The 12,374-nt window shown below is 33.1% G+C and overlaps 2 protein-coding genes across 2 annotated transcripts; both read left to right on the forward strand.

The window, feature by feature from the left end:
* Positions 1-2,688: 2,688 nt before the first annotated feature.
* LOC115877391 (cathepsin L-like proteinase) lies at positions 2,689-4,328 on the forward strand. Its single transcript, XM_030893542.1, is given in 7 exon segments — positions 2,689-2,828; positions 2,907-3,036; positions 3,092-3,300; positions 3,473-3,599; positions 3,602-3,652; positions 3,726-3,887; positions 3,991-4,328. Coding segments are annotated over 7 exon segments (975 nt in total). The 5' UTR covers positions 2,689-2,735; the 3' UTR covers positions 4,194-4,328.
* Positions 4,329-7,990: 3,662 nt separating this feature from the next.
* LOC115877390 (cathepsin L-like proteinase) lies at positions 7,991-9,627 on the forward strand. The gene is made up of 6 exons (XM_030893541.1): positions 7,991-8,148; positions 8,225-8,354; positions 8,411-8,619; positions 8,772-8,952; positions 9,026-9,187; positions 9,291-9,627. The coding sequence occupies exons 1-6, from the start codon at positions 8,056-8,058 to the stop codon at positions 9,491-9,493; spliced, it is 978 nt and encodes a 325-aa protein (XP_030749401.1). The 5' UTR covers positions 7,991-8,055; the 3' UTR covers positions 9,494-9,627.
* The last annotated feature ends 2,747 nt before the right edge of the window (positions 9,628-12,374 follow it).

Below are 12,374 nucleotides of genomic sequence, written 5' to 3' on the forward strand. Positions count from 1 at the left end.
TTTAAGTCAACTGGCCATTATCGTTTAATCTATCTATCAAATTTAATGTTTATTATTAAACTTATCTCAGACTCTCTATGAGGTAAAACTCTAAGATAAAAACTCTAAAAACCAAGAGTGACTTAAAACAAATTTATATGAATTTAGAAATAAATATGAACAGTATTTACTCACCTGTAATACAGATGCTTTTTGTTTAATTAAATATGTTTCAAAATATTATCCAGCAGGTACAAAATACACATTACACATCACGTAAACACAACACATAAAACTCATAAAATAATAGTTTGTAATCCAAATATTCAAAAATTGATTTTTTTAATTATTTAGATATGCATTAAGGTATATTTCAACTCAAAAGCTTATAAATAATTATTTTTTAAGACATAACCTAAACGAAACGAAATCAGAAGTCGAGAAAGATAAACAAAACTGCCGAATTTAGAAACGAATATGACTTTTTTTCCTTTTTTCTTGTCACAGTTGAAACAAACAAGGATAAAGCTATTTTCGTAAAACATGCGTGAAACGTGTTAATAAGTAGCCCAATAGATGTGACCTCGCGCCCTTCCATTTTTGAACGATGGGCGGGTTTAACGGATTCCCCTCAAAGAAAATCGTAGGGGAATACAAAAATGCAAAACGGGCAAGGCCCCATCTAGAATACAGGATTTTACTAAGCCCTCATTGTATATCTATTTATACATAATCAAGGGCATTATCTAACTTCGATGGATGATTCTACAGATAAAAATAAAGCAAAACATTCCTATGAACATATGCCATAAAATGCTTCACGAGCAAGTTACACCCATCAAAAGGGTAAATAAAAATAAAATAATGTTTTGTTTACTTTTTGTAAACTGTTTTTCTTGACACTTAGTACTTTTACACACATTTTAACCTAACCAAACCAAATGAAACCAAAGCAATAGTGTAAAATTCCGTAACAGCCCTGAAAGGGTACTTTCTATTAGGGTAGAAAGTACTACTGGAGGTACTTCTTTTATCCTTATACATTATACATACAGTAATTTGAATAAATGACATAAATGCTGTTTTATACGTAAAAAAGCACTCTTCGTTTAATTAGAAAGGGTGAACGGTTTTCAAGATATTTGCGTTGAAAAGTTTCGATGCATCTATTTTGATATTACGATAAAATGTAAATAAATTGTAAATTAATCATTAATCAAATTTTTTTCGCTAATACTAAAATCGATGCATCGTAACCTTTAAACATAATACATATACAGAATATAGGTATATATCGAAGGGTGTCTCACTACTGGAATTACATGTACATTTTCTTGGCAGTCGCTGGCAGTCATTGGCAGTCTTATGGCAGTCGCCTATAATAATTACATGGCAGTCATAGGTAGTTTTCTTCGAAGTCATTGGCAGTCGCTTGGCAGTGGAAGGATATTTTGGCAGTACGTGTACATTTTTTACCCGACTGAGACATCCCTCTGTATATATCTTGTAAACCGTTCACCGCTTCGAACTAAACGAAGAGCACCTTTTTTACTTAAAAAAAAAACAATGAAATGGCATATAATAGTAGATTTTGCAGGTCTCGAGTCCGTTTCCTATATCATTAACGCAATTAAGTGTGCTCACTATTGTATGCATGGACCACTGCAGGCTGGGATCACATCTAGAGAGGATGGGATTTGTGAAAGACGCCGAATGCCGACTCTGTAATTCATTTAAAGCTAGTTATTTTGATAGATCCGAAAATAATCCAATACCAGTAACAGCACCGAGCCTTGAAAAAGAAGATAATAACTAATTCGATAATACGATTCTATTTAAGATAAGTTAAAAATGACAATTCTAGCTAAGCCTATTTGTTTTTTTTTTTAATATTTTAAATCGGTTTTGCTCTTATACTTTTAAATTACATGTATTATCTGACAAAATTTTTCGTAAATAAATGTATTTAAGCGTTTTTATTGTTACGTCCAGGTATTTCAAGATTTATTGATAATTTTACAAGAAATCTTGATATTGACTAAATATTTCTTGTCATGTAATTTAAAATTACTTCTTGTCTTGATTTCAAAATCTTGAAATTTTCCAGAACTTGTTGATCCCTCTCATTGGGAACAGGACTAGATTTGAGGTGTTTGGCAAAACTATGCTAGACCTATCAAACCTTGGTGACATACTCCTTTTACCCTCAGATATAACAATCTATATTAAAAGGTTGGGGTGAATTTTAAAACTTTGTAGAACTGAACATTAGAGGCCCTTGTAGCCGCAGTGTAGCAGATTCCACCAGGGACCCAATTTTAGTAAATACAATAGTGTTTCGTTGCTACTTAGTTTTGTTTCATAGTTCAAAACTGAATGAATAAATACGTACTCACGCATCAGTTTGAATTTATTTTTCAGTGAAAACTGAACAAAAGCAGAACTAGCTTTCGCTTTCACTGAAAGTATTAATATACTGATCAGTTTTACTGAAAACGTGTTCTCGCGTTGTTTAGTTTCATAAATCATTTACGCTCCTTCAAACTGACGTGTGAGGACTTTGCGTCCGAATCTTTTAAAATTTCAGAGTGATTTTTAAGAAGTAGTTAAGCCAATTATATTATAGATTTAATACTTAACGTTTTTATATCTCAAAAGTTCTTCAAATTATCTTAAGTCATCGCAATATATTTTACTATAAATACTGCCTAAAAAACTAAATAATTTATTGTACCAGTATCCACTGAACGATAACAATGAAAGGTATTATCTTGGCTAGTTTTCTAGTAGTTGCCGTCAGTGCTTCTTCTCTGCTTGAGCAGGATGGCGTCAAATTCCAGTCTTTCAAGGTAAGATTTAATTTTTATAATAGCTTATAACTAATTTATTAAAAAAAAAATAATGTTCCTTCTTTATTAATCGTACAGTTGAAACACGGCAAGACTTACAAGAACCAAGCCGAAGAGACCTCTCGTTTTGCAATCTTCAGAGACAACCTTCGTTCTATTGAAAGCCACAATGCCCGTTTCGAACAAGGTCTTGAAACTTACACTCAAGGTATATAATTAATATTAAAGCTAAATCCCCATAGCTTAGTATATGTGTCATTTAGGTATCAACAAGTTCGCTGACATGACACTCGCTGAATTCAAAGCCATGCTCGCCCTTCAAATTCGCAGCAGACCTACCTACCAAGCTGACAAAGTATTCGAACTCCCAGAAGGAGCTACCGTTCCAGACTCCATTGACTGGAGAGAGAAGAACGCCGTCAACCCCATCAAAGACCAGGAATCTTGTGGATCGTGCTGGGCTTTCGCTATTGTAAGTCTATATAGAAATTATTTTTAGCCCAGTTTATGTGATACTTCATTTATTTTAATTCTTTTAATTAATTATTTTAATTGTTTTGTCTAATTGGACCCTCATATAGTATAATTTTTAATTGTCTACATAATTAATATTTAACCGTATATGAGATTAATTCGATCCTTAGGTTGGATCTACTGAAGGTGCCTACGCTATCAAAACAGGAAACCTAAGCAGATTCTCCGAACAACAACTTGTTGACTGTACCACTGACTTCAATTTAGGTTGCAACGGTGGATATTTGGAATTAACCTTCCCTACATTCAAAAGAATGGTCTTGAATACGAATCAGACTACCCATACACAGGTAAGATATGTTTTTATATGCGAAATTTAAAAACAACTTGAACGTTTGACTAAGTCTGAAAATGGTTATATAGGTGAAGACGGCACTTGCCAATATGACTCTTCCAAAGTAGTAACCAAGATCAGTTCCTACGTCAGCTTCAACAGCAGTGAAGACACATTGAAAGAAGCCGTAGGAACTGCTGGACCAGTAGCTGTTGCTATCGATGCTGACTACATCATGTTCTACGACAGTGGTAAGTTTGCATAAACTGTATAACCTACTAATAATATATATTCATTGTATTTTATATTTAATTTGATTTATTTGGGTATTACAAAGAAAATATTTGTTTATAGGAATCTTCAACGACTCTAACTGCGACCCCGACTACCTGGACCACGGTGTCTTGGTTGTAGGATACGGTACTGAAAATGGACAAGACTACTGGCTGATCAGAAACTCATGGGGAAGTTCCTGGGGTGAAGCTGGATATTTCAGATTTGCACGTGGAGTTAACCAATGTGGTATCAATGCCGACAACACCTACCCCATCATATAAATGATTTAATTCACATTCATTTTATTTCAAAATTACTAAAACCTACTTTAATAGTACTACTAGTATTAACTAATACTAAAAAAGATCTTGTGAGCAATTATAAAATAGTAAATCAATAAAAATATTTTAAATTCATCTCTATCGCTTTTTTACTATCATATCTCTTTAATTTAAGTAAGTCTATTAGGAACACCTTTCCAGTCATATAATTTATTCCTCCTTATTTTTTAAATTAGTATTAGAAAAATATATATTTTTTTAATTTTGTGATATGAGGCAATGTTCAAATGCCGAAATGAACTGGAGTTTTGGGTATTTTATAATTTGCCAAAGTACTGCCGTCAAAGCGTGAAAATAAAATCAAAAATACTGTTAAGTATAATAGTACAATAAACAAAAGATGTTATCGTGGGGACTGTAATAAAAAAGAAGAAAGATATTATTGATCAAAATCTATAGTAAGATTAGCCATGAAACATGACTAAAATGTAACTACCTGTAGACACTTAGTGTTTCTGCTTTCCGGCTTCATCAATACGGGAGGAATCAGCAACGATGAACTAGTGATCCTGAAAAAAGAAAAAAGAAAGTAAACGAGGCACGAGGCACCATTTGCAACTTGCTTAAGCAGTCCATTTTAGTAATTTTAACAATATCAAATTCCGACTATTTAAAATGAGATGATGAAGACATCATTATTATCAATACCGCAGACAACGCAGGATCTAACGCAAGACGTTTCTTGGTTTTGCAATATAAATATAAATATGCTCAGAAAGGAACACATTCTGAATAATTACTTGTTCTCATTTGTTTCTTTTTTTTAATAAGTATTTTGAAATTTCTTTAATTTTTCTCTGGAATAAGAAGAATAAGAAATAAAGGGAAGGGCATTTTGATTCCTAGTACATTTAAAGGTGTCTCAGGCGGAGCGTCCATTAGAAGTTTCTAGAGAACTAGAATATCTAGATCGGAGATTTTTTGCACATCATTATTTCACAATGAGATCTATCAATTAAAAATATATTCAATATGGCGGCACTTCCGGAAATACCGGAAGTTGACAGCAACTTTCTTATTATAAATGGGTACCCCCACTTTTTATTACATATTTAAATACCCTGTAAAACTTTATGAGTTTTTGTCAAACACTCAATACTTAACATTAACTGTTTTTGAGAAAAAAAATATTTAAAATTTTTGGAGAAAATAAACTGTCAAAAAAATGTGTTTCAGGTTACATTTGACCTAAAAAAAATTGGGAGAAATGCAACGATATCTTGAGGTTCCTTTTTGAATTTGAAATATAGAAATTTGGTAAAAAATATACATTTTGAAACATTATTCCAATAATGTTTTTTTTTTAGATTTCCGGATCCCTGGGTGTACATTAGGCATATACTGAAGTTCAAACTAACCCAGACAAAGGTCAGTCTTGAGTGAAGATAATTTCTGGTTCCTTTTTTATGTCAAATTTTAATGAAAACCCCAGTTTTACAGTCTTAAATGCGATCGTAAATAAAGGCAACAAGAACGGTGTAATAAAACGATTTGGCTGATAAACAAACCATTTACGATCCGTTTCCAGCATCCCCCGCCCCGCTTTATAAACGTAAACAAAAACAATCGACGTTAACACATTTTTTACCTTCTGCACTGCAATGAACTTCCTCTTCGTCATTTAGTTCATCAGATAGATGGGAAAACTAATGACCCAAAAGGTTTTACTGGCCCTATGGGAAAGCAGCTAAGTAATTGTGATAAAATGCCTGTTGTGCCATTTCAAAGAATTAAACCTGATGTTGAATTGCCTTCAACTGATGTTTGTGATTTGAGTACAGACCAAAAGTACTTGTACGAAATGGTTCAGGCAATAGGAGAAGGCACAGTTTTCCCCCCAGTTGGCAGCTAAACAGCCAGGAAATATCTCCCATGCACGATGGTTAACAACCGCGAACAGAATACTAAGACTATCGACAGAAGGACCATACGAAAGTATACGCCATAACCTGGTTTCTTGTAAAGCACAGGTCAGCTTGTAAGTATGGATTCAAATATTTGTTCCATTTAATCCTTCTCTCTAAGCTTCTCGATATTTACCGACCAAATTCAAAGATACCGTGAATAAAGTTATTCAAAGAAATGCTTTCTTTGCTCATACCGAGAATGTTTTACTTGCAATGCTTGCAGATGACATAAAACATATTAGAGAATTGGCATTGCGTTGAATTTTAAAGAGTCGAGTTTCAAGTGTCAAAACATTGCAAAACATGCTACCGATTATATAGAGCTAATAGATTGGCAATCAGATGAAGTCACAAAACCTCCACTAATCAAAAGTATCTCAGAAGCAGATCTTAGAAGAATTTTATTATTATATTTTATTATTTATTATTTAATTGTTAACATCCCCGAAACTATCGAAATTCTAAATTTTCCGTGCCACACTCAGGCTGTTGAAAGACATATTAAGATGGTAACTGCGGCGTCGACGTTAGTATGTGGAAGCACTTCCAGGAATGGATTGATTCGGGTAAAAATTTCTTCTAGAAAAGCGACTCCAAAAATGGAGACAAAGAAAGATTTTATCACCCAGTAGGAATTTAGAATAATGGGAGGGTGGGGAGGTTGGAATCCGTCTTGCAGCCACCTCCTCGTGGTGTGTTTTTTTAATGATTAAAAAAACAAGCGAAGCAAAAAAAATTTTTTTTTCCAATTTAAAGATGAAAAAGGAACCTGAGAGACTAAATATTTTCAAAAGAAAATTCACAGGTATATTTATTTAACTAAAAGACAACAATTTCATACCCAGGCGAAACAAAAATATCAGTTTTATTTTTTACACCTATGGCCATTGCTCCGCCCTACTGGATACGTCAATCAATCCTAATTTTTATGTCATATACTAACATACCAAATCTCGTTTTTCTATCTGAAAAAATAAAAAAGTTATATGGATAAGCCACTTTTGAGACGTAGGTTACCCGGTATCTTATCGCCATTTCAGTAGTATACATGCAAGTTTTTAAAATAGCTTATATTTTTCTACATACATTTTCCTACAAACGTAAAAAACCGGCAACACTGTAGGCCGCTTTTGATTTTGTCTCTCTGTCTGCCAACCGGTTATTTATATTATTCTCTGTCACACTCATTAAAATCCAGACCACATAAATTGGATGGCCAGCAGGGTATATGGAAAGTGACGAAACTATAAAGGCACGTTCAGTATACCTGCCCCGCTGGGAACAGTACCAGATTTTAGTTGTTTGGAAAAACTATGCTAGATTTATCATACCTTGGTGATATATTACCCTTTGATAAAACAATCTATATTAAGAGTTTGGCGTGGTTTTTTGTAGAACTGAACTATAATAAGCTCCTGTAGCAGCAGTGGAGGATATCCCACCAGAGACACATTACTAGTAAATAAGATACTGTGTTTCGTTGCTACTTAGTTCTTTTTTCGTAGCTCAAAATTGTTTGTAATCATTGTTCAGTCAAAACTACTCATGCTTCAGCAAAAGCAGAACTAGATTTCGCTTTCAGTGAAAGTATTAATATACTGATCAGTTTTACTGAATATGGATTCTCTCGTTCGGTATTCGTTTGGTCTAAAAATCTGTCTCACTCCTTCAAACTGACACGTGAGAACCTTGCTTACGAATCATTCAAAATTTCCATAGTTCAGAGTGATTTGTAACAAGTGGTTAAGCCAATTATTTTATAGATTTTATACTTAACGCTTTGATATCTCAAGAGCTCTTCAAATTGTCTTAAGTCATCGCTAATTTTTTTTTACTATAAATACTGCTTAGAAAACTAAATAATTTATTGTACCAGTATCCACTGAACAATAACAATGAAAGGTATTCTCTTGGCTAGTTTTCTAGTAGTTGCCGTCAGTGCTTCTTCTCTGCTTGAGCAGGATGGCGTCAAATTCCAATCTTTCAAGGTAAGATTTAATTTTTATAAATAGCAAATACCTTATTTATTAAAAATATAATTTTCCTTCTTTATTAATCGTACAGTTGAAACACGGCAAGACTTACAAGAACCAAGCCGAAGAGACCTCTCGTTTTGCAATCTTCAGAGACAACCTTCGTTCTATTGAAAGCCACAATGCCCGTTTCGAACAAGGTCTTGAAACTTACACCCAAGGTATATAATTAATATTAAAGCTAAATTCCTCATAGCTTAGTATATGTTTCATCTAGGTATCAACAAGTTCGCTGACATGACACTCGCTGAATTCAAAGCCATGCTTGCGCTTCAAATTCCCAGCAGACCTACCTACCAAGCCGACAAAGTATTCGAACTCCCGGAAGGAGCTACCGTTCCAGACTCCATTGACTGGAGAGAGAAGAATGCCGTCAACCCCATCAAAGACCAGGAATCTTGTGGATCGTGCTGGGCTTTTGCTATTGTAAGTCTATATAGAAATTATTTTTAACCCAGTTTATGTGATACTTCATTTATTTTAATTTTGTTTTGTCTAATTGGACCCTCATATAGTATAATTTTTAATTGTCTACATAATTAATATTTAACCGTATATGAGATTAATTCGATCCTTAGGTTGGATCTACTGAAGGTGCCTACGCTATCAAAACAGGAAACCTAAGCAGATTCTCCGAACAACAACTTGTTGACTGTACCACTGACTTCAATTTAGGTTGCAACGGTGGATATTTGGAATTAACCTTCCCTTACATTCAAAAGAATGGTCTTGAATACGAATCAGACTACCCATACACAGGTAAGATATGTTTTTATATGCGAAATTTAAAAACAACTTGAACGTTTGACTAAGTCTGAAAATGGTTATATAGGTGAAGACGGCACTTGCCAATATGACTCTTCCAAAGTAGTAACCAAGATCAGTTCTTACGTCAGCTTCAACAGCAGTGAAGACACATTGAAAGAAGCCGTAGGAACTGCTGGACCAGTAGCTGTTGCTATCGATGCTGATTACATCATGTTCTACGACAGTGGTAAGTTTGCATAAACTGTATAACCTACTAATAATATATATTCATTGTATTTGATATTTAATTTGATTTATTTGGGTATTACAAAGAAAATATTTGTTTATAGGAATCTACAACGACTCTAGCTGCGACCCCGACTACCTGGACCACGGTGTCTTGGTTGTTGGATACGGTACTGAAAATGGACAAGACTACTGGCTGATCAGAAACTCATGGGGAAGTTCCTGGGGTGAAGCTGGATATTTCAGATTTGCACGTGGAGTTAACCAATGTGGTATCAATGCCGACAACACCTACCCCATCATATAAATTATTTAATTCGCATTCATTTTATATTAAAATTACTAAAACTACTCTGTGAGTACTAAAATAGTATTAACTAGTATTAAAAAAGATCTTGTGAACAATTATGAAATAGTAAATCAATAAATATTTTTATCTCTTATCTTTTTTTACTATCATATCTCTTTAAGTAAGTCTATTAGGAACACCTTTCCAGATATATAATATCTTCCTCTTTAATTTTTAAGTTAGCTTTAGAACTATATATATATATATATATATATATATATATATATATATATATATATATATATATATATATATATATAAAATGAAAAGATGGTAAAGAGCGTTTTTCGGCCCGCTCAAATATATGAAATGAACAAAATTCTTACAGCTTTAGTGTATATTAATAAATAATATTTTCTTGCCTTTAGCTGTGTCTTTTTTCTAATTTCGAAAAATCGAAAGCAGAGAAAAAATTAAAAAGAAAATTGTTTTGCTTGTCGTAAAGGGGGAAACCAAGCTCCACTCCCACAACCGGTTTCTGGGCCTACCCTTCATCAGGTGGGCTGTCCAGGGGCTGGTTCTCACCGATACGGCAAGCAAAACTTCTTCTATATCACAGACGTTGTCGTAAAGTGTCGGTGAGATATTAGTGCATCTCCCGTCAAAAGATGGTAAAAGAGCGTTTTTCGGCCCGCTCAAATATATGAAATGAACAAAATTCTTACAGCTTTAGTGTATATTAATAAATAATATTTTCTTGCCTTTAGCTGTGTATTTTTTCTAATTTCGAAAATCGAAAGTAGAGAAAAGATTAAAAAAATTAAAAGTAAAAAGAAAATTGTCTTGCTTGTCGTAAAGGGGGGAACCAAGCTCCACTCCCACAACCGGTTTCTCGGCCTACCCTTCATCAGGTGGGCTGTCCAGGGGCTGGTTCTCACCGATACGGCAAGCAAAACTTCTTCTATATCAGCAGACGATGTCGTAAAGTGTCGGTGAGATATTAGTGCATCTCCCGTCAAAGATGTATATATATATATATATATATATATATATATATATATATATATATATATATATATATATATATATATATATATATAGTTGCTAAATTTTAGGCATTTTATTATTTGCCAAGGTCGTGCCGTCAAAACGTGGAAATAAAATCAAAAATACTATTGATTATAATAGTACAGTTATAGCAAAGTAATAAATATTTTTATTAAGCAAACATAAATAAATATTAAACTGAAATCCTTTGAAAATAATAAAATATCCTTATATGTATTTAAACATTTAGATAAGAATGTACCTACCTATAAATTATTAGTGCACTTCAAAGTCTATAACATTTCGAATTAGGTCGCAATGGTTGCAAACCACAGATTTGTGATTGATTGCAAACTAGTTACATTCGAATAGTTTCGTGTGGGGCTTATTACTACTATACACGTATGGCAAGATTTCATTAGCAATAGGAGCTTTTCAATGCGATAAAAAAAGATGGTAAGGCTGCAAAATACACTGCAGTACAACAGAAACGGACAAAGTGTCTTTTCCCTACCATTGTATAGGGGAAGTGATCATAGAAGTGATACTACGAGAGAGCTTCTGCGTGAGGGGGCGGGTCTTTCAGACGCTTGTGTGGAGGCTACCGGCTACTAATAGAATAGAATCGAAAAAATAGAAAGACGAAGGACAGTGTTGCCATTCTGTTAAATCAAAGTTATGTTGGCTTATCCTAAATCCCGAATCTTCTAATCCCATTACCTTGCCTACTTAATGAAATATTAAATAAAATAAATAATAATATAATAAATAATAAATAATGTTTATTCAAACTGATCCAATTACAAAGTATATACAAGACTTATACATAACTTACGAATACAAAATAGTGAATAAACATAATATCCTCTTAAGGTAGAACCTTGTCTGAGGAGTTTTATTTCTACAACAATAACTACAATATTTTATACTAAATTCTTAACTATATCTAAATGTATCAAATTAATATATTTCATTGTCCAACACTTAAGCACGCTAAAAAACAAGTTATTACACAGCGGTCAGATATTGACATAGGGTAGATTGCAAGTTCTAAGGCATATAAGATTACATTATTTTTTTTTTTCAAATATTATATTTATTGTGAATGGTTTTTAATATTTCACATTTTGCTGAGTATAAATGTATGCATTTCGGTTATTGTTTTACCAAGTATCCATTCTTTTAATCTTTTTTTTAAAAATATTAATGTTTTGACAATTAACAACTTCTTTAGGTAAAACATTAAAAATTTTAGGTCCTACATATAAATAACTTTTTTGTCCGATAGTTTTATGCATCCGAGGTAAGTATACATAAGTACAAAACAATTTTAAGAATGTTTTCTCTAGGCACATAACAACTTCTTTCTAAAACAAAAAGTAACATGCAGAACTTTAAAATAATTTCTAAAATAGCAAGTGCAATTCTATGAAATGGCTATGACACCGACCGGTCGGTCGGCGGCGGCGACAAAGGAATTAGGCCGAAAAAACTTCATAAAGGTGTAGCCGAACAGGGTTGCCGGTTTTTTTAGATTATAATTCCATACGAGAACAAAATTCTCGGTAGATATCCACCAAAAATCAAAAGTACAGAAACAAAATAAAATATAATATTTAAGTCCAAAATTAGTATTCGTATGTGTCGTAATACTAGATCACTCAAATAAAATACAAATATAGTAAATATAACAAGAATTAGAAATAGGTAGGTATATTATATTCAGTGCGAGATTCTGAATCATACGTTCTACTCGCCTGGGGTAGTTTTGTTTTAAGGTTCGACATTTCGTGGTTTAGAGGTTTGGCAATTTCAAGGCCACGCTTTTGATTAGAAAATTTTGAGGTTTGGA

The sequence above is a fragment of the Sitophilus oryzae genome, unplaced genomic scaffold (assembly GCF_002938485.1).
Source record: "Sitophilus oryzae breed Bouriz unplaced genomic scaffold, Soryzae_2.0 scaffold_1449_pilon_pilon, whole genome shotgun sequence".
NCBI lineage: Eukaryota > Metazoa > Arthropoda > Insecta > Coleoptera > Curculionidae > Sitophilus > Sitophilus oryzae.